This window comes from Bos indicus x Bos taurus, chromosome 13 (assembly GCF_003369695.1).
Source record: "Bos indicus x Bos taurus breed Angus x Brahman F1 hybrid chromosome 13, Bos_hybrid_MaternalHap_v2.0, whole genome shotgun sequence".
NCBI classification, from domain to species: domain Eukaryota; kingdom Metazoa; phylum Chordata; class Mammalia; order Artiodactyla; family Bovidae; genus Bos; species Bos indicus x Bos taurus.
In genome coordinates this window covers 36,576,981-36,599,897 of record NC_040088.1, presented here as the reverse complement: position 1 = coordinate 36,599,897, position 22,917 = coordinate 36,576,981, and the positions used below count along the sequence as shown (strand labels likewise).

Sequence of the window (22,917 nt, the reverse complement as noted above, 5' to 3'; positions counted from 1 at the left end):
GCTTATGTGTTCAAACTAGGGGTCGAGTTTGAACTCGTGGTGGGGCTGCTCCCTCTGTATTTTTGAGTGTGTTTCCCGTAAGGAAGACAGCAGTGTAATGAACAGGAATCATTTTACTACTGACAGATGTTATTTAAAGTGCACCTTGCTTCTCCACTTAACCATTTTTATGCTGTGGTTTTATAAGTAGAAGAATGAATTAATGTTCGTTAGACTGTGGCAGGCCTCTTCAGAGGGCCCTGCGTGTGGGCCAGGGACGAGTTGTGGGAATGGGAATGGGGATGGGGGAGGGGTGTGCAGCCTGGCACTCACGGCAGCTGTGCAGACCTGGACTTCTCCCACCAGGGCCAGGTGAAGAGACCCAGTGGAGGGAAGCAGGAGCAGTGGGTTCCATGGAGGAGGGCGGAGGTTGGGCTCCAGCAGGCACTCAAGAGTTCATTGTCCCCAGGTGTTCCCGGTGACGAGCTCAGGGGCCCCGGTCAGTGAGTACCCCTTCGTGAGGACGGGCTTGCTTGGCTTCGTTGGCCCTGGAGGGCTTGTGTTCGTGGTGGGCAAGATGGACGGGCTTATGGTGGTCAGCGGGCGCAGACACAACGCTGATGACATCGTGGCCACAGCACTGGCTGTGGAACCCATGAAGTTCGTCTACAGGGGAAGGTGGGTGTGCTCTGTGGTTGGTATGGTTCTCCACAGGCTACACTTTTTATATAAAACTGCAGAAAATTGCTTAAACTAATGGGACTCTGTGTCCTCCTCTGTACATTGAAGCCCCTGAACTCTGTGACTTCTAAGATTCTGTGCAGTTCTTAATGTCCAATTTTATGAAAATTTTCTGAGCCCAATAAATGTATCTTCACTAAATTCTCCAAGTTAAAGAATAATGTCCATTTGAAAAGCATGTTTTTATTTATTTATTTTTGAAAAGCATATTTTTAATTAGTAAACTACACAAAAGAACCAAGCATTTATCTTGCTGTAGTTCATTCACCCAAAGGTAACAAATGAGCCATAAACTGCCTGGAAACTGCCTCACGTGGGTTCCTTCTGGGTGGTGTCCCTGACCCCTGCTTGGCACACAGCCAATGATGGATCACTGACCATGGCTCCTAAGGTTTTGCTGATTTGGAGGAAGTCAGCTGCTCTGGGTTTCGCCCTGTGTAGCTTAGCTGACAGGAGCAGGAAGACGCAGAGCTTTGGGTTGGGTGTAACCCAGCCACCTTTGTGCACAGGACCCCCCAGAGGGCCTGTCTGTGCTTCTCCTGAGAGAATCTGGGCTAGCAGAAAATCATCAACTCCCCAATGGCAAAGTTCTGCTCATTGGGAGAATATTGCTTTGCAGGTACAAACTCAAGATGCAAACTGCAGGGCCCAGTAAGTTTCAGCAGTTTTGATACCTGCACAGCTCCTGCCTGTCCTGAGGCTTGAGGCCCATTGCCCAAGCTGCAGCAGGCTGCTTCTACAAGAAGTATGGCAGTCGTCCTCCACCTGCCCCCTGGCTTTGTCAGACTTCTCCCCTGTGCTTTTGTGGGTGAGCGCCTGGGAGTTGGAAGCTGCAGTTTTCCTTTCTTGGGGAGTAGTTGGTGCTGAGAACTCCTGAGCTCTGTGGTCATAGTAGCTGTGAAGCCCTTCATGGCAGGGCCAGTCCTCTGTGAGCATCTCCAGCATGTGCTCACTACCATGTCCTATCTGTATCCACAGAATAGCCGTGTTTTCAGTGACTGTCCTGCACGACGAAAGGATTGTGATTGTGGCTGAGCAGAGGCCAGACTCCACGGAAGAGGACAGCTTCCAGTGGATGAGCAGGGTGCTGCAGGTAGCTCGCGCCTGCCCTGAGCCCCCTCCCTGCTCACGTCATTTTCCCTGTGCCATTGAGTGCTCTGCTTATCCCTCCTTCTGACCACAGACTCATCAGCTACTGAACCTGGGCTCGCCTCCCGGGGCGGGGTGGGGAGCTAAACAGACCCGGCCTAGGGGTCAGAGGTGTGCAGAGCTGCTCCCATTCGCTCGTGGAGTTCACAGCAGGAGTTCTTGTTATGACCCTGAGAGCGTGCTTTTTTCCTCCCAGTGTCCACTGTCGTGTGTGTGGTGTTCCACACGTGTTCCGTGACCTGTGTGTTCTGCTTGGGTTGGCGACCTGCCCTCCTGACCTCAGTGTCTCCATGATGGGAGCTTTGCGAGTGCTGCATGTACTTCTGCGTGGTGTGCTCTGCACAGTCTGAGTATTTGCTCCTTGTCTGTTCACTATACCTGCTTCACACGGTTCTTTCTCTTTTGGCTTTCCAGGCAATCGACAGTATACATCAAGTTGGGGTTTATTGTCTGGCCTTGGTTCCAGCAAACACCCTCCCCAAAACTCCACTCGGGGGCATCCATTTGTCCGAAACAAAGCAGCTCTTCCTGGAGGGCTCACTTCACCCCTGCAATGTCCTCATGTGTCCCCACACGTGCGTTACAAACCTGCCTAAGCCTCGGCAGAAGCAACCAGGTACGTCTGAAGGGCTGTGAGGGCCTGAGGTGGTCCTGGGTCTGGGCAAGGGCCACACAGACCCCATTCTCAGCCTTCGTCTTCTCCAGTCTCTGGTTATACACTCTGGCAGGTCAGCCTCCTCCTGAACACTGTCTTGCTGCCACATATGGGAAGAAGGTAGTGGAGTCCAGGCCCAGGGTGAGGGCCACAGGGGAAGGAGAGGTGCTGGTAGTTACCCGAGCCCAGCCTCCCTGGCAGGTGTCAGACGTCCTTGAGGACTCTGGCAAAGCACCTCTCAGGGTCACTGCTCCTTCCTATAGACATTAGAATAAAGCCTGCAAACCTGTTCCATAACTTGCAGCCCTTGGAGCCTGTGAGGAGTTCTGCAGCTTCGTTTGTGGTGTCCTCATGATGCTGAACATTTGTCTGCTGCTTTGTAGTTGAGGGAAAGTGAAAGTTGCTCAGTTGTGTCCGACTCTTTGCAACCCCGTGGGCTATATAGTCCGTGGAATTCTCCAGGCCAGAATACTGGAGTGGATAGCCTTTCCCTTCTCCAAGGGATCTTCCCAACCCAGGGGTCGAACCCAGGTCTCCTGGATTGCAGGCGGATTCTTTACCAGCTGAGCCACAAGGGAAGCCCAAGAATACTGGAGTGGGTAGCCTATCTCTTCTCCAGCGGATCTTCCCATCCCAGAAATCAAACCGGGGTCTCCTGCATTGCAGGCAGATTCTTTACCAACTGAGCTATCAGGGAACATGTAATTATAAACCATCTGACTTGGTCCTCCTAGCAACGATTATGCTCTTTAAGGTGGCACCCAGTTACCAATGAAGAGGAATTTATTGCAAGAATGTGGTGCTAGTATAGTGATGAAAAGCCCCCAGCCCCCAGCCTTGACGTGCAAACAGACCAGGGGGGTGGCTGGGCGAGCCCAAGGGGTGTTAGAATGACGAGTAGCAGGCCTGGCACAAGCTGCCCACGCCTCCACACATTGCTGGTATTAACCTGACTCATCCTCTTGGAGTCTTAAGGAGTGGGCGTTCTTGTCTCCATTTTATAAGGAAATGAGATCATGCCACAGAGAGGTTCAGGAACTAACCCAAGGCTGTAGGGCCAGAGTATTGGAGAGACAGACCCAGGCCTGATGCTCTTTGCTCCACTGATGAAGCATGCGGGGCAGAGATCACAACAAGTCAGCTAGAGATAGTTGACGGGCCATGGGTATAGCGCAGTGGCAGTAGACATAGGAACCAGGCCACCTCCAGAAGCGAGCTTGATGCAGTGAGAGTGAGCAGTCTCTCCAGATTCAGGTGAGGACACCAGTGCTGCAGGTGGAACGGGGTCACCCACTGGCTGACCACCACGCTCTGCCAGCAGAGTAGCCTGTGGGGCTGGGCTGGGACTCCCATGGTAGAGCTTATATCCTCCTTGAAAGAGCACACAAGGCCTCAGCTCTCACTGCTTTTCGGGCACCTTAGGTTGGCATTTACCAGTAATCTTTCTCTAAAGTTTTCTAGTATTCTCAGATTCCTTATTAATGTTCCTCCTCTCTTTTTTTCCTCTTACCTCCATTTTGTTGTTTCGACCCCTGTTTGTGGTATGGAGGGTAGAGTTTATTTCCCAGTGAAGCACCCACTTCTTCACATCCTGTGGGCACTGGCTTCGGGTGGCCAGCCAAGAAAGACATGGGGCACAGCCCTTCATGAGCATGAGAAATGGATGGGGAAAAAGCCTGGCATGTTTTTACTGAATGGACAAGAGTTTCTGGGCTCCCCAGGGAGGCTTCACTCACTGATCCTCCCTCTCCCTCCTCTAACCCTGTTCATTCCTGGACACCTTGACCTGGTGTCCTGGCCTCCAGTGGGCCCAGGTGCTGGGACACAGTTGGTAGCCAGAGTTCAAGACAGATGCTTAGGATGAAGGATCGCTGGTAAATGCATGACCACCTCAGGGCTGTAGTACTCAGATGTCGCCGGATGACTGGGAACTCTGGACAGGGAAGTGTGACCCCATGAGTGGGCTCTGAGAACCGGCTGGTCACCTGCCTCTCGGGCACTGAGTAGTGCCAGGGCATCCACACCACTCTGAAGCAACGCGGACGGCACAGCTTCATGTAACTGGCAGTTTTAAGGAAGGATGCTCTAATGGTATCTGGTGCCTCTCATCTGTTCTTGTTAAATAATGAAGGTTATGTGGCTCTCTATCATCAAAAAGCTAGTTTTTTCCAGCAAAATACTGAATGCCCTTCACCAGCGAACAAAGGCAGTGGCCTGGGAGGGTGCTTAGGGGAGATGCTGAAAGCTTTATTTCTGTGCCCCCTCACTTGAAGTTTGCTCCTGTTTGTCTTTGTTTTCATGGTAGTGACTTACTTGAAACCCTGTTCTAATCAGGCTTTTCAAAGTCACATCTTTGAAAGGAAATCAGAGTAAGCTCCTTCCTGAATTGGGAAGTCATATTTTCAGGAACTTCGCTCGTGTCCTACCTCATGTATCTCCCTCATGTGCGTGCTGCTGCTGCTTTGCAGAGATCGGCCCTGCCTCTGTGATGGTGGGGAACCTGGTGTCTGGGAAGAGGATCGCACAGGCCAGTGGCAGAGACTTGGGCCAGATAGAAGACAATGACCAGGCCCGGAAGGTGAGAGCTTGCCCGGTTCCTCTCCACTCCTGCCCAGATGCTGTGTCACAGGTGTTACCGACTCCCACTTGCCTTCTCTGCCAGCCCAGTGTTAGCATTGATGGCCTTTCTTCCTGTCTCCCTGCAAGACCCTCCTGTAATCTTGTAAGGAAAGCGTGTTTGCTGGGGTGCAGTGTTTTAGGACTCCTCACGTGGCACAGAAATGGGTAGGTGATGCAGCCCATGACCAGCAGGCCTGAAGCCAGCATCTGCAGTCCCTATCCTGTCTTGGTGTTCCCTGCACACTTGTTCCTGGTTATCCACCAGCCCTGATTGTACACTCACACTGCCTCACGGCCACCTTATAGTGAGGTTTCAGTCTTTGGATCTTTGCAGTTCAAGGAAGTGTCAATTCAAAACCCAGGTTTAAAAGCCAGACATTCTTAAAGCAGCATTGGGAGTTGTAGGAGGAATATTTGGGCCCCACTCCACATAAGCACTAGAGACACAGTTTGTCCCACGCAGCTGCAAGTCCCTGTTATAGCATTCAGCTGGAGAACTCTGGTGATTTCACCAAAAGGTGGTCCCACTCTGTGGGCTCCAAGGAAATATGACAAAATCAGCCATTTAAGATGTTGCCAGTCTGGTAACATGTAGTAACATGTTCAAAGAAAGTACTTGATGAGCATGTTCCACACCTCACACTGCATTTCTATCATAAAATGGATTAAATGTGGCAATTGCTGTGTCGGTGTCATGAAACAGGGCTGTCCTTGTTACTGCAGACATGTTAGTGGGTACATGTGATCTGTGTGATCTCAGGGCTGTTGCGTGCCTTCAGAGTTGACCACTGTAAACACAGCAAATTTAAGAGAGCCCATTTTTGAAACAGGGTAGATCTGAGTCTATCATTGCAGCCCCCAGAAATCATTGTTAAAACTTGTGGAAGCCCCAGGAGAAGGGATGTTTCTGTGTCGACTACTCTGTCTATAAGGGGAATGGCATCTTCCCATCCTTGGGCAGATTTCAGAGGCCTTCCCTCGTGGTGGCACGGCCCCAGCCCTCCAATTGCTGGGTCTGAATCACGCACAGTGAATTCCAGTCACTGCCAGGAAAGCATTGTAAATGCCTGCTTATCCTGTTGATTATATTTGTCAGAGATTATCCTCTCCCGACTTAAGGCACTGACAGACCCTACTGTTAGATGCTGAGGCCAGCCCAAATGCCCAGGATGGTCTGGACCTAACAGCTGTGCTCTGTTTCAGTTCCTGTTCCTCTCGGAGGTCCTGCAGTGGAGGGCGCAGACCACCCCTGACCACGTGCTGTACACGCTGCTCAACTGTAGGGTGAGGCCCCACCCGTGTACCCTGGTGTTGCCTGTGTGCGCGCCATGATTTCATGCTGCTGTTCCATACTCTCCACTCAAACCTTTCTCCGTCTTACCTGAATCCTTTTGTTTGTTTGTTGCTATTTTGATTGAGACCTTTTACCTAAGAAAGGTCACTTTTTAATACAAGGGTTTGAGTGTGTGCATGCGTGTGCGTGCGTGTGTGTGTGTGTACATGTGCTTAGTCGCTTGGTTGTGTCTGACTCTCTGCAACCCTTTGGACTATAGCCCTCCAGGCTCCTCTCTCCATGGGATTGTTCAGGCAAGAATACTGGAGTGAGTTGCCATTTCCTCCTCCAGGGGATCTTCCCAACTCAGGGATCGAACCCATGTCTCCTATGTCTTCTGCATTGCAGGCAGATTGTTTACCTGCTGAGCCATCAGTTGTATATATACACACATACATTTATATATGTATATACTTATGTACTTATATATATACACACACACATATATATAGCATGTGTGTATGTATACACATATACTTGTGTATGTATATATTTTAGCAATATTTTTGCAGTATCTCCCCCTAAATGAGTGGAGAATGTCTACAATAGAGAACAGTTGTGGATCTGAGAGGTATTTATGTTTCTTTTTATTATTTAACTACCTTTTTTTTTTTTTTGGTAAAAAGTCATGTTTTAGTTATAGGCTTTCATTCTTAGGAGTGAAAATAATTTTTGTAATTAAGGTTCACATTTACATTTCTCATTAGAAAAGTAAGTCATCAGATTGTGCTCCATAATAGTACTTAAGAGTAAGGCCTTAAATGCACAAGCAAATAGTACTGACAATGAGCAGTAAATGCAGAAGTCTTAAAATACACCTGTTTTTGTTTACTCTGGAAATAAAGCCTGAAAACTAGATTTAGTTAGGTCTTCTTGACTAGTGTGGATGCTTGCAACTTTAAGACATTATAGCTCTTCAGAGATGCAAAATATCACAATCTTTGTGCACAAAGGTGCCTCTTGTCACTTAGAGCAATCAGTTAAGGACAGTGAAAGGAAATGCCAACTATGTAAGTCCCTCCCTAAATCTGTAAGTTGGACATCCAGCTGCAGACCAGTTTCTCAGTGATTTAGTTTGTAGAAGTACCTCTGGTCCTCCTCTGACTCCGCTCATCTTGACCCTGCATGCTGAGCTGACCTCAGCAGTTCTTGTTCACTGTGTCTGTTCAGACCAACCCCAGGAAGAGCCTTAGAAAGCCCTCCCGCTCCCCAGCTTCTGTGAGGAATGCTTGCTGTCCCTGCCGTTTGGTGCCTACACTTGGACCCTCTTCGTAGGATTACCTCTCTTGGCTCAGGGCCCATCGGTGCACATGGGGCATGAGCCCAGGGATACGGTTACCAGGAGCCTTGTGTCTGATCTGAAGCCAGCCTGCCTGCTGCATTCATCTTTCTCCCTTGGCTCTGCCTCAGCCTGTAAACACAGATAAGGCTGCTTTTCTGGCACTGGTGCCTGGTTGTGTCCCAGTTACTCTGTAATCATTGCTTCTGACTTTCTTTGTCCTCTGCCCTGGCATTTCTCCTGGAGACTGTTGGTGACTCCTTTTTTTCTGCAGCATCTCTTGTGGTGTCTGGTGGTTCCCAGCAGCACCTCCAGAGGGGCCACTGGAGCTGGAGCCTTATCCAGCCTGGCTTCAGCTTCGGGAGGAACTCCTCTTCGGAGCCCCTTCCTTGAGCTCCCTGAGGGTGACCCTTCCAGAGCTCTGGGTGAGAGGAAGTTTCATTGCTGTCACAGACACAAAGATTCAGAAATGATTTGGTTGTATTGGTAGACTGTAGTCCGGTCAGCAGGAAGAAACAGCTGGTCCAGCTACATATCACTTGGGGGCTGGCAGTGTGCTGGACAGGTCAACTGTGTCCCCATTCCCAGATCCTGAGTTCACAGTCCTTTGCTGTGGCCAGACACGAGGTCATTGGGGAAATGTGTTCACCAGAAATGAGTCATATTCTCGAAGGGGTGAGTTGTGGAGGTCAAGCCCATGTGTAATCTTACTTCAGGTCAGCGTGGGGACAGCATGGCCCACGGTAGTAGCCTTCCTTCAGACAGGAGGCCTTCCTTCCTTCTGTCTCCCAGGCCTTCTGATGTGGCAGCAGCTACATCCACAGAGCTGGATGGGTCAGCAGGGAGTTGGTGTCTGCGCTCATCCCCATCCTCCCAGAGCCCTGTGCGCACTCAGCACAGGTGTTCAATCTGAGCCGCAGGTCAGGAGCATCCTCTCCATGGCGGTCACAGTGGAATTTCCATTCACCCAGCCTTCTAGCTCAGCACCATCCAGTAGAAATCAGCATAAGCCAAATGCACAGTTTAATATTTTCTGAAAGCAAAATTTTGAAAAGGTGAGAAGAAACAGCTAAAATTCATTCTATTAATATGTTTTGCTCAATATCCCCAAATATTGTCCTTCCAATGTGGGGCCTCAGGCCGCTTCCAGGCATCCTCCATTCCGGATGGCCCCTCAGTTGTTGCAGGTCCCAGCTGCGTCGTGCCACCTGTTTACTGCCCACAGCACTCATTTGTATGCCCTCCTCCATGGCATCATAGTCCATAGTGTCGGAGCTGTTGTGCTAGGCTTGTAGGCAGAAGTGAGGATTCATTTCACTGCAAATGGGGAAGGACTTATGTTCTTGGAACTTACATACAAAGAGCATCTGTTACTTTTTAAAGAGAAACACCAGCCAACGCTTTTAACTTTTTTTACATTTTAAAATGTGAATCATTTTTGGCTTTTTCTTCATTCCTGAGTATGTTTTTACTTGTCATTATTTAATTTAATGTAAAACTTTGCAGTTGTGCCATGTTTACAGTTACCCACACTGAAATCGTTGTCTTCAGAGTAGCAACTGGGTGGTGGATCATCCTGCATTGCCGTTTTGTTATGATACCAGCCAAAACCTCTTTCACAGAAAGTCAGCCCTAATTTTCTGTGATGTACCTTTTCCTAGAACCTTCTTATGCGGTGGGTTTCTGTACTGAAAACCCACCTTTTTCCATGAATGTTGATGAGGATGCCAGCTAACCACTGACCTGAAGATAAATGGCGTTTTATTTTTTGTCACAGTGAGCGCTTTGGAAAATGAAATGCGTGATTGAAAACTAGCTTTTCTCCTGAGGTGAAGGGCCCCATGGCAAGTGATGTTGCATGGTGTGGGGCTGGCCAAAGCCTGTGTCCTGTGATACTCTTTCAATGTTGAGCCTGCAGGCAGAGACCTGGGCGGGGGGAGGCTGTGTTGGGCGTATTGGCACCAGCTTGCCACGAGGGGCCCCAGGTCTGATGTAAACCCTGTGGGTGAGAAAGGGTATTTTGAAGCAGTGGCGAAGATTGCTGAAGGACAGAATGCAAGTAAATCTCACCATTTTGAAGCATCTGGAGATGGATGTTCTCAGAACCAGTGTCAGAGCGTTCAGCTACTCGTGACTCATCGGTGCTTCTTGCGTCTTATAGGCTTTGTTATGTGACCGGAAAGCTGATACTGATAGGGGATCAGCACTGGCTCTTTGGATAACTCAAAGAAGAGCAGTTGAAAGAGTTTTAACAGCTCAATCCCCGAATGCTCGCTTCTTAAGATAAGACCTGCTATGGACCAGCACAGGCAGCAGGGTGGTGGTGGGAGTCCCCAGTTGGTACTGCCGCCCCACCAGCAACTCAACTGGTCCCTGGCCACAGCCAGGAGTGCAGTGATGGCATTCCTCCAGGACAGCTGGCATGCAAGCATGGGGGCTCATGGTGGGGGGTTGGGGGTGGTGGTGTGGGCCTCACCTCGGTGTGCTGGGGGCTGGTGCCCCATCTTCACTTTGAAGAGCTCGCAGGACTGTTGGGTGAAGAGGGATATGTTTTGGTTCATGTGCACACATGTGTTGCACAGGAGTGATTGCTCAGAGGACTGGTCCAGCTGCAAAGGCACCAGTTCTCAGATTTCAGCTGGATCCCAGACACCAGCCTCGTAGGTCTTTCTGTGTTTACCCGGCTTTGCCACATTCTGCTCTCTGGCTCTTCCACTTTCTGTGTCTTTTTCTGTTTATTTTTTAACTTTCCTCACAAGGAAGATGATTAAGGAAAATATTTGGGATGAGTAAGTTCAATTCAGAGAATGGTAAGCATAGCCCCACTGTGGGGGAGGCTGGTCTCAGCAGGAAGGGGCCTGAGTCTGCCTGGCAGCTGTCTGGATGGCCCCCCTTTTCCACCGGCCTATATGCCCCAGACCATCAATGATCTCATGAGTGTTTTGGGCAAATGCTGGCCGCTGGTATATATATCCTTTTAGGGTTCACATCTCACTGGATCCCACACACCCCGTGCAGATGTTCTGCTTGGGTGGCATTTCTAGTGTCTCTTCACACACTTCAAGTCACCAGGTCACCCATATCCTTTAACGGCCCCAAAGATTGTGGTCTCTCCTGTCCACGTTTCTCCTCCCACACACCAGCTGCTCTCACCACCTCCCTGTGGACAGTCTTCTTCATGTCACTGTCCTTGGAAACTCCCCACCTCAACAGATGCATCAGGCTCCTGGTGCCCACCATCCTGTGTCCAGCTGCAGAGTCTTCCTCACCCAACACTCCTGTCAAGTTTGCACTTAGTGTAAGGAGAGGTCCTTCTCCCGTTCATCCCTTTTAAGTCGTAATTGATGATACAGCAGTTTTTAAATAGCTGTAGACAGTGATCTCCTCTTACCTGGGAATATGTGCAAATAAAAAGTGAATCCTCAAGGGAAACTTTTTTGGATAAGTTGTATGTTTATAATTTATAGTTTATTCTTGCTTTTATAAATAAAGAGTAAATGTCATGTATTTTGATATCTCTTAGTACCTGTTTTGCTACTGATTTTCATCCTCAGTGTTTTTTAAGGTACTTTTCAATCCAAATGTGTTTATTTGTTCCCGCGTATTTAAAAGTCTACATTACGCGTATTTAAAAGTCTACATTAAATGAATTTGACAATTCCCATTTTTCCTTTTGTTTGTTTGTTTGTTTGTTTTTTTTTTTGGATGGTTGCTTTTCTGGGAGTTGGTTTGTTTGTTTTCTGACCTCCTTGACTTTTGATGTAGTCTTTTTTAAAAACAGTTTCAATTAGTCCTATTTTTCATAGTTCAGATCCTCCAGATTTATGATTAATTTCTTATTGCCCACGACAATTACACATAAGTCCCCAAATTACTAGATTGATTTTGTTTTATACTTTTAGCTGTTTTTTCATGTCCAGTAATTGTTTTTTAAATGTTTCTTGTTAATGCAGATGTATCTGGAGTCAGCTTTGGTGTTGTACTTCCTAGCTACTGGGGAGGAGAGGAGAGCAGAATGCCAGTGGTGGGTGGTCTTTTGAGGGGGTAACGAAAATGTTTTGAAGCCGGCTGTGGTGGGGGTCACACAACTCTGCAGATACATCCACTTAATTGTACATTTTAAATCAGTGAGTTGTATGGTATACAAAAGGCATCTCAAAGCTGTGATATTAAAAAACATCATACCCATTTGTTCTTGTGATACTCAGGGCACAATAGCAAACTCGCTGACGTGTGTCCAGCTGCACAAGCGGGCTGAGAAGATAGCCGTGATGCTGATGGAGAGGGGACACCTGCAGGACGGGGACCACGTCGCCCTGGTCTACCCACCAGGTAAGAAACGGGGTTGTACAGACCAGCCCGTGCCTGAGGGACCCTGCATCACACCCATCGGTGCTCGATGGCCTTGCTGTATTACCACCAAAATGGGCCCCGACCCCGGCCTGGCTCACAGGGTGGACTGCGTGCTGCGTGCTGTATGACTGATGATAGGGGCACAGACAAATTGGTATTTCAGAGACTTTTGTATCAAACTTTATTAGCTTTCTGAGGCAGTTCATTTAATCAGTAGTTAAATACTTGACCACTGAGTGGATAATCAGGAAGTTGAGTTTAAAGACTCCTTAGAGGGATGACAGCAGTGAAGCCTCTGGGCTGCGTTGGCTTCCTGTGCCTGAGAGAACGGGGCTGCTGGGGGGCTGTCCCTGAAGTCTGACAGACGTGTGGGGGCGGCCCCGTGCCTGCCTGGCTGCTCCAGGTTGGTTGTCCTGCTGCTGAGTCTCACTGAAGACTGCTCCTCTCTCTGTGCAGGGATAGATCTCATTGCTGCATTCTATGGCTGCCTGTATGCAGGCTGCGTGCCCATCACCGTCCGTCCCCCACACCCACAGAACATCGCCACCACGCTGCCCACCGTGAAGATGATCGTGGAGGTAATGGCTGCCTGCAGGGTCTGGCCCGAGTGCTGGGCTTATAAACTACAGAGCCTGGGCTCCGGGGCTGGTGTGGGTGACTGTAGTCCCAGCGGTGGAGGGGGTCCAGCCTCTTTGTTCTAGGAGCTTGCTGTTTTGTTCTGGAATCAAGATAGCAACTTGTGCGTAGAGTTAGGGGCTAGAGAGCAGTTTTGCCACAATGCGTGGGAATCAAATTCACTCCCTAGAGAGGGCACCTCTCTGGACACTGGGCAATTCCCCACCAGCCCAAGGAACAAACCAAGAGGAGTGGGAAAGTCAGACATTTTAACGTTTCTTTCCTCAAGACTGAAAAGCAGCCTGTTCCTTCTTGAAAGTATAGTTTGTTTTAACTTTTTTTATTTTTATTTTTGTCTGGTGAAGTTTAAGAGGATTAGGGTAAGTTTTTCCCCTTAGAGGAGGAACCCCAAGGGGCATCACAAATAAATACTTGTTTGTAGTTGTGTCAGAGGACCTTCAGGGTTGTCACTGTGGCAGTAAGTGCTGAGGCTGTGTGTGGAGAGTGAGCATTTCTGGAGGATGGGGAGGGTGTGGTGAGAGTGGGTAGTTTGGGTGGTGCTTTCTGAGGTGACGGCCACACAGTTGACACCACTCAGCTCTAGTAATTGCCAGGGCCTCAGTCCGCACGAGCTCTGCTCATGTGGTCTGTGGTCAGATTCCCAGTCACATGGACCTCCGTTGGCCCTGAATGAGGCGGCTGTGCACGCAGCCTACCCTGGAGCTACACAGCTTCCACGTGGTACACAGCTGGCACGCAAGCAGGCATAGTCCCCTGTCCTTTACCCTCCTCCTCTCCGTGCCTTGTTCTCTGACCCTCAGGTGAGCCGTTCTGCCTGTCTGATGACAACACAACTGATCTGTAAATTGTTACGGTCCAGGGAGGCAGCTGCGGCGGTGGATGTCAGGGCCTGGCCCCCTATACTAGACACAGGTTGGTTCTCAAACTCACCAAAAATGTCTGTTTGCTCATCTGCTTTTCCACTAAGTCAGAGATGCTAACAGCTTGTTTTCCTCTCCAGATGATTTGCCAAAGAAGCGGCCTGCCCAGATCTACAAACCTTCCAACCCAGACACTCTAGCTTATCTTGATTTCAGTGTGTCCACAACCGGGATGCTAGCTGGAGTGAAGGTGAGAAACAATCTGAGCAGTGTGCAGTTAGCAGGCCATAGAGTGATGCTTAATTTTCATTCTTATGTGTATAGGGCTCTGGTGGGGCCTGGCATCGAAACACGGAGAGAGGTATATGCATACGTGTGTGTTCTGGTCAAGCTATAAAATGCGTGACCATTTCAGTAGTTAGCTAGGCTGACTGATTCTTTCCAAATGTTCAAACAGTGTTTTTGTGTATAACCACAGCTTCACCAGCCCCTAATAAAGAAACTGCCTATGTTTTCCTTTCTTGCTGGTTCTCAGATCCCAGTATTCTATTATAAAACTGTGTGCACAGGAGTTCCTTGCATTTTTAACACAGGTCTCATTGTAACAGGCCAGAACGCTGCTTGTTGCTGTTGCTTTTTCCCATCAAAAAAAGGAACTAGTACGTGTGTCACCTGAGTTAGGACTCTCCTAGGTTAGGCAGGGTCCTCATCAAGATACCGTTGAGTTCTCTAGCCTCAGGAAGCCCTGCACCTATTATTCGTCTGATTGCTGAGCTTGCATAATTTTCAGTTCTTTTGCTTAATTTTTTTTTCCAATTTTGTATTTGTAGTAAAATACATGTAACACACACTTACCACTTAACCAATTCAAGTGTGTGGTTCAGTGGTATTAAATTCATTCACAGTTCTGTGCTGCTCTCAGCAGCACTCACCTCCATAACTCATCTTCTAAACTGAGACTCGCCTCTACCTGCCAGCTTTCTGTCTCTGCAATTTTGACTGTTCTAGTACCTTGTTTGCAGTCCATGGGGTCGCTAAGAGTCGGACACAACTGAGCAACTTCACTTTCACTTTTCACTTTCATGCATTGAAGAAGGAAATGGCAATCCACTCCAGTATTCTTGCCTGGAGGAATCTCAGGGATAGGGGAGCCTGGTGGACTGTTGTCTTTGGGGTCGCACAGAGTCGGACACAACTGAAGCGACTTAGCAGCAGCAGCAGTACCATGTTTACGTAGAATCATACAATATATGTCTTCTTGTGTCTGACTTATTTCACTTAGCATAGTTTCTTCAAGGTTCATCCATGTTGAAGTATATATCAAAATTCCTTTTTAAGGTTGCGTTAAGATTTCACTGTATGTATTTACCACATTTTGCTTATCCATTCATTTTTCAATGGATACTTGAGTTGCTTTCACATTTTAGCTATTGTGAATCATGCTGCATTGAGCATGGGGTGTATAAATATCTCTCTGAAACATGGCCTTTAACTCTTTAAAATATGTATCCAGGAGTTGAATTGTTGGGTCAAAGGGTAATTTTACTTTTATTTGGGAGGGAATTGCCGTACTCTTTTCTGCAGTAACTGTCCCACTTTACCTTCTCACCAGTGATGCACAAAGTTTCCAGTTTCTGTACATTCTTGCCAACACTTGGAATTTATTTTCTGTTGGTTTTTCTCTTTTGAATGTCTTCTTTTTCTGTGGCTGAGCCTCATGGCTTGTAGGATCTTAGTTCCCTGACCAGCAATTGAACCTGGGCCATGGCAGTGAAAGTCTGGAACCCTGATGATTAAATCACAAGGGAACTCCCTGGGCATTTCCTTTTTGTTTGTTTGTTTGTTTGAAGTGGCCTTCCTAATGTATGTGAGGTAGATCACACTGTAATTTTGATTTGCATTTCTCTGAGGATTAATGATACTGAGCACCTTTTGGTGTGTATTCTTTGGAGAAATGTTTATTCAACTCCTTTGCTGACTTTGAATTGATAGTTTTCTTATTGGTGTTGAGTTTTAGAAGTTCTCTGATACCCTTATCAGTTACATGGTCTGCAGATATTCTCTCCCATTCTTTGAGTTGCCCTTTTACTCTATGTAAGTGTTAGTTGCTCAGTCGTGCCCAACTCTTTGCGACCCCATGAACTGCAGCCCACCAGGCTCCTCTGTCCATGGGATTTTCCAGGTAAGGATACTGGAGTGGGTTGCCATTTCCTTTTCCAAGGGATCTTCCCAACCCAGGGACTGAACTCTGGTCTCCTATATTGCAGGCAGATTCTTTACCAACTGAGCTACAAGGGAAGCCTCTTTTACTCTATGGATAGTGCCTTTTGATGCAGAAAATTGTTTAGTTTTCATGAAGTCTAATTTTGTCTTTTTTTTTTTAACCAGTGCCTTTGGTGTCCTATCCAAGAAAGCATTTCCAAATCCAGTGTAGTAAACTTTTGTCCCACGTCCCATGTTTTCTTCTACAAGTTGTATTGTTTTAGGTCTTAAATTTAGAACTTTGATCCATTTTCTGTTAATTTTGTTTATGGTATTAGGTTAAGAGTGTAGCTTAATTCTTTTGCATGTGGATATCCAGTTTTCCAAGCACCATTTGTTGAAAGGACTGTCCTTTCATTGGATGGTCTTGGCATTCTTATCAAAAATACATTTGATCACCCCCACTTAGTTAGCATCATGCTCGAGAGTGAGAGGTTGAAAGATTTCCAGAGAAAAGGCAAGATTTCCTCTAAGATCAGGAAGCCACTCTTGTTCAGTATAGTGTTGGAAGTCCTAAGCAGAGAAATTAGGCAAGAAAAAGAAATACAAGGCATCTCAGTTGGGAAAGGAAGAATTAAAATTGTCACTATTTGCAGATGACATGATGCTTGGTATAGAAAACACTAAAAACTCCACTGAAAACTTACAATAAATAATTCAGTAAAGTACAAGATAACAAAATCAATACAGAGAAATCTGTTGTATTTCTGTACACTAATAATAAAATAGCAGAAAGAGAAATTAAGGAAACAGTTTTATTTACAACTGCATCAAAAAGAATACCTAGGAATAAATTTAACCAAGGAAGTAAAGGATCTATATACTGAAAACTGTAAAATATTGATGGAATAAATTGAAAAGGGCAAAAAGATATTCCATACTTTTGGATTGGAATAATTAATATTGTTATAATGTCCATACTACCCAAAGCAATCTACAGGTTCGTTGCAGTCCCTATCAAAATTCCAATGGCATTTTTCACAGAAATAGAACAAACTATTCTAAAAATTAGTATGAAACCACAAAAGACCCAAATAGCCAAAGCCATCTTGGAAAAGATCAGAGCTGGAGGCATCATGCTCACTGACATTATAAGGCTACAGTAATGCCAACAGTATGGTACTGGTACAAAAACAGACACAAAGACCAGTGACACAGAATAGCCCAGAAATAAACCCACATATAGTGTTAACTCGTTTATGGCAAAGGAGCCAAGAATATGCGATGGGAAAGAACAGACTTTAAGTAAATGTGCTTGGAGGATTGGACAGCCACATGCTAAAGAATGAAACTGGAACAGTTTTCTGCGTCTGTAAAAATGAACTCAAAGTGAATTAAAGACTTGAACATAAGACCTGAAACCATAACTCTTCTAGGAGAAAACATAGGGGTCAGCTCCTAGACATCGGTCTTGGAGATTTTAGTTTGACATCAATAGCAAAGGAAACAAAAGTTAAGCAAGTGGAACTACATCAAACCAAAAGCTTTTGCACAGCAAAGGAAACCAACCAATGAAAAGGCAACCTAGTGAACGGGAGGAAATATTTGCAAACCACGTATTGATAATGGGTTAATATCCAAAATATGTAAAGAACCCGTACAACTTAAGAGCAGAAAAACAATTGCTTAAAAATGGGCAGGGGATGTAAATAGACATTTTTCTGAAAAAGATATACAGATGGACAACAGGTACAAGAATATATGCTCAGCATCACTAATCATCAGGGAAATGCAAATGAAAACCACAGTAAGCTATCGCTTCACACTTGTCAGGATGGCCATCATCAAAAAGACAAGAGAGAACATGTTGATGAGGGTGTGGAGAAAGAGAAACCCTTGTGCACTGTTGGTGGAAATGTAACCTGGTGTAGCCACTATGAAAAACAATGTAGAGGTTCCTCAAAGAGTTAAAAATAAAACTACCATATTATCCAAAAATTCCGCTTCTGGGTATTGATCTGAAGAAAATAAAAACACTAACTCAGAAAGATGTCTGCACCCCAGTGTTCATAGAGCATTATTTTACAATAGCCAAGATATGGAAACAATATCAGTGTCCGTTGGCAGATGAATGGATAAGAAAAATGAGACACGCCTGCCCACTCACCCACACCATCTATAAGCACACAGTGCAGTATAATTCAGCCACTAGAAAGAAGGAAATTCTGCCATTTGTAACAACATGAGTGAACCTGAAGGACATCATGCTAAGTCAGAAAGACAAATGCTATGTGATCTCACTTATATGTGAAATATTTTTTTTTAAAAACCAAGCTCATAGAGAAAACAGATTGGTGATGGGCAAAAACAGGTGCAGGGAGCCAAAAGGTACAGGCTTCCAGTTATAAATAAGGGCTGTGGATGTATTGTACAGCATGGAAATGGTAGTTAATAGTGTACTGTGTTGCGTACTTGGAAGTTGGTAAGAGAGTAAATCTTAGTAGCGCTCTTCATTAGACTTACTGTGGTGATCATTTTGTAAGACATACACATATATATGTTGTGTACCTGAAACTAGCATAATGATGTAGATCATTTATACCTCAATCAATCAGTCAATTGTATGTGAAGTCTAGGGAAAAATAAATTAATGAAAAAAATTTTTTAAGTCATTTCACCATGTATGTGAGGTTTTATTTCTGGGCTATCTATTCGATTCTGTTTTTCTCTGTGTCTGTCTTTATGCCACTACCACACTGTTTTGATTACAGTAGCTTTCTACTAAGTTTTTAAATCAGAAAGGGTGAGTCCTCTGACTTTGTTGTTCTTTTTCAAGAAGCATCAGTAACATTCAGAGAAATCCAATCAGATGACCAAGAGCTTTTATTAGCCAGCTTGGGAAAAGAGATGAGACACACCAGGAGTGAGGGCCTTCCGTCCTAGCATGTAGGATCCCTGTCAAATTCTGCCCAGATGCTCTGCGCTGGTCCCTTTTACAGTTCAGCTCTGAGTGATGTGCACTCCACACTAACTTGAGAAGTGTCTAAGACCATGAAGTTGGTTAAGTTTTCTGGGCTGCTTTTACTTTCCTGTTCCTCTTAGATTAGTTTGGCTAGAAAGCATCTGTGAAAATTGATGTTATTAGATATAATTTTTCTGTATTTTAAAAGAATTCACATTCCATACTGACTGTTGTGGGACTGGCTGCTGCCTTTAAAGAAACTCTTAACTGTAGCTATGCTGAGACTGGACTTGGGTTTCAGTCAAATGACAAGCTTATCTCACTGCACAAATGGGTGTGACCTTCAGCAAATCTTTACCAACAGGAGTTGTGCGTCCAATGTGCTCTGCTGGTCCCTCTGCTGCATGACAGGTGCAGGGCTGGGTCTGGAGGTGAAGCACGAGTCAGGTGTTGTCTCTGCCTGGAGAGGGCACATGATTGGTCACATGTCCCCATGTACTGTACAGGCTGTGGTGGGGTCGCAGTCGAAGCCACCATTCAAATGCAAGACGTCCTGACCTCATGGGCTAGAGTTACTAGACCAGGAAATTTTGCTTGTGGCTTACTCACTGAAAACGGGAAGACTATTATAGAGAACCCACAGCCTACCCTCTCCTAACGGAACCAGAGCTTGGCTACAATTGTCCTGTCTGAAACCACCCTTAGCATTGGTGTCTGGTCCAGTGCGTTCTGTGCAGCCTGTGGTGGTGCAAGAGTCCTGAGGCTGGGCTGCAGCTCTGGCGCCTGACACAGCCTTGCTGTCTTGCAGATGTCTCATGCAGCCACCAGTGCCTTCTGCCGTTCTATTAAGCTGCAGTGTGAGCTCTACCCCTCGAGAGAAGTGGCCATTTGCTTGGACCCTTACTGTGGACTTGGGTTTGTCCTGTGGTGCCTCTGTAGGTGAGTTTTCTCTGTATCTCTATGATATAAGTAAATAATCATGCATGCTTTTTCAGATCACCTGTGAGCTCAGACCTGCTCATGGGAGGGGGCTGCCTGCAGGATGTGGCTCCCTCTCAGCTTGGCTCTGCATGCTGGTAGCCAGGTAGCCACACTGTCCAGCGTCTGGAAAGTTAGTCTCTGTAAAATTTGCTGAAACTAACAGAGACAGCATCTGGGTCTGCTCTGAGAAGCTGTCTGTTGGGAACCTGTTTTCCAAGCAACTCCCAGACCTTGGGCTTGCTTCTTATAGCTCCAAATCTTTGCATATGTCCCAGGCCTAGAACTGTGACCAGGGGCATCCAGGCTCTTTCCTCCTCAGCTTTTCCCTGACTCTAGTTGGGGGATGCTGGGAGCAGGCTCCTCTCCCCTCCTGGCAGGTATCAACAGTATGTATGGAAAGAATGAATGTTTATTGGCATTTTTCTCTAATTGTACATATATGTTCATCGTAGAAACTTTAGAAAACACAAAATAATATAAAGAAGAAAATTAAGCTTTCCATAAGTATACAACCTAGTGAAAGTGAAAAAAAGTGAAAGTCGCTCAGTTGTGCCCAACTCTTTGCAAACCCCATAGACTATACAGTCCATGGAATTCTCCAGGCCAGAATCCTGGAGTGGGTAGCCTTTCCCTTTCCCAACCCAGTTCTCCTGCATTGCAGGCAGATTCTTTACCAGTTGAGCCACAAAGGAAGCCCAAGAATACTGGAGTAGGTGGCCTAACCCTCCTCCAGCGGATCTTCCCAACCCAGGACTCAGACTAGGTTCTCCTGCATTGCAGGCAGATTCTTTACCAACTGAGCTATCAGGGTGATTCCACTAAATACACTATTAGCATTTTGGCATATAGTCTTTCAGATTTTATTTTCTAATATAGTGTACTACTTTTTATTAACATTTTCAAATATATGCAAGTATTTTAAGTGTGTAGAAATGCTATAACAAACACCAGGGCCCAGCAGCCAGCTTCACATGGACTGTGTTTTGCCAGTTTTGTGTCAGGGTGATGGAAGTGTTCTAGACTGCATTGTGGTGAGCATTGTATGACTCTGCAAATTTGTCAAAGTTCTTTTAATTCTGTGCTTCAAATGGTTGGATATATGATATGCAAATTATACCTAAGTAAAACTTGTTTTGTTTTAAAAGAAAACTCCTTTCCTTGAAGTAACTGAGGTATATGGCACAGACCCTTCCCTGCCCATTCAGGAGGCTAACGAGTGTGACACCACAGGGCGACATGTGTTATCCTGAGTTGTACAACTGCCTTGCTCAGGGTGCCCAAATTGTGAGAGTTATCAATTCTTTGTATGTTTTATCAAATTAATAATCTGAAATCATTGAATTATAAATGTATACCTTTATATTAGTTACCAGAATGTATTTTTTCTCTTTTTTCCTGGTCAACCATTTTTTATTTTAATTTTTTTATTTAGGTTTTCTTTTTCAGAGCACTATTAGCTTCACAGCAAGATTGAAGGGAAAGTGCAGAGATTTTCTGTTCCACCCCACCCCCACATGCACAGCTTCCCCATTATAAGCATCTCCCACCAGAGCATATGTTTTTTACAAACTAGGAACCTACCTTGATGTATTATCATCCCAGAGTCTGTAATTTACATCAGAGCTCACTCTTGGTATTGTAGAGAGCCCAGAAACAGACTCAAGTAAGTACAGTCCTTTGAGCTTTGACAGACGTGCAGAAGCAGTACAGCCATACAATGACCTTTTCAAGAGATGGTGTTGGAACAACTGGACATCCATCCCCGCCCCCTGCAAAAAAATGACTCTACACAGAGGCTTTGTGGCCTTCTCAAAAATAGATCAAAATACATCATATACTTAAATGTGAAACATAAAACTATAAAACTAGATGATAACTTGGAAGAAAATCTAGATAATCTTGGGTTTGGTGATGACTTTTTGACATACCTCCAAAGGCTTGATCATGAAAGAAAAAATTGACAGACTGACTTTATTAAGATCAGTTATCTCTGCTCTGCAAAAGGCACTGTCAAGAGAATGGGAACAGGCCAGAGACTGGGAGAAAATGTTCCCAAAGTGTTTTTAAATTGTTCTGTTCTTTTTGAAGTTAAGATGTAAACTGAAATAGTTGAGGTTTGAGAATTTCGCAGGAAATAATTTCTTCCCTGTAAGCAACCTGGTATTATTAAGTTGGAAAGTATAATAGACAGTGCCAAGAATTCAGTATTGGTTAATAAATGAAACAGCAAGCAATCAACTTTTGTTGGATTGAGACCAAAAAAAGGCAAGTAGAAACTTGGTGAATCAGGTTTTCTGTTGTCCTGTATTAGGATTTAATAGCTTTTTTATTAATGTTGACTTCCATTTACAGAAGTGAAGACAGAGGTGAAACTATGCTTAATTTCCACACATGTGCTTAGTTTCTCCAACCTTGAACTCCACCCCATGGACCCCACCTTTTCATGCCCATAGCAGTCTGATCAAGCGAATCTTTTATCCTGATGTGTATTCTTAAGAAAGCTAGTAATAGGTGATTTGCATTTTGTTTTCTTCATTTTGGGTCTCCTTATGACAGGATTTAAAAGGAAAATGCTGATAACAATATGGAAACGATAGATTGTCATAATTAAGAAGTGTATCGTTATAGGGTGTTTATGTACATTTTGGTTCCCTAACACACAGGACTCCAGTGTTGTTAACTGAGCTTGGTGTGTGCTGGAAAATGGGATTCCATGGTGACAGAGAAGTGTGTAAACTGGAGCTGGAACAGAAGCCAGGCAGGGGTTCTAGTTCAGGTGGTCCAGTTCATCCTGATTCACAAGTGGGTTGAATAACATTCAGCGCTCATGGAAAACTCCCAAGCCGTGTTTCCTGGTGGATAATTATGACTTGTATGGTGCACGATGTGCAGGGTTGTTAGATCTTGGGCTGTTACCTGGCACTGATCCAATTTTGGCCAGGATTGTTCTTTTAACATCCATTCAGCAGAGGTAAATTTTTCATTATTTTTATTTCTTCCTGCTTAATGCTGCCTTGAGGATTCTCATTGAAGTTGGCACCTGAGCTAAAAAGAAAGCTCTAATTCAGGATCATTCCACACATGGTCTGTAGGCTGATTCTGGAGTGCCACATTGCAAAGGGCAGAGGGTCCGTTGGTGCCTATGGCACTAAATACCAAGGAGTCGTT

General features: G+C 45.7%; 1 protein-coding gene across 5 annotated transcripts in view; it reads left to right on the top strand.

Annotated features, from left to right (window-relative positions):
• Positions 1 to 22,917, top strand: part of DIP2C (disco interacting protein 2 homolog C) — a 294,331-nt gene that overhangs the window by 240,889 nt on the left and 30,525 nt on the right. For all 5 annotated transcript variants that reach the window (XM_027559454.1, XM_027559456.1, XM_027559453.1 and 2 more), the window contains 10 exons: positions 449 to 657; positions 1,699 to 1,813; positions 2,284 to 2,485; positions 4,993 to 5,102; positions 6,347 to 6,427; positions 11,964 to 12,087; positions 12,565 to 12,686; positions 13,545 to 13,656; positions 13,745 to 13,854; positions 19,577 to 19,707. In XM_027559454.1, the coding sequence (XP_027415255.1) occupies positions 449 to 657; positions 1,699 to 1,813; positions 2,284 to 2,485; positions 4,993 to 5,102; positions 6,347 to 6,427; positions 11,964 to 12,087; positions 12,565 to 12,686; positions 13,545 to 13,656; positions 13,745 to 13,854; positions 19,577 to 19,707 (1,316 nt within the window). The remainder of the gene's footprint in view (positions 1 to 448; positions 658 to 1,698; positions 1,814 to 2,283; positions 2,486 to 4,992; positions 5,103 to 6,346; positions 6,428 to 11,963; positions 12,088 to 12,564; positions 12,687 to 13,544; positions 13,657 to 13,744; positions 13,855 to 19,576; positions 19,708 to 22,917) is intronic.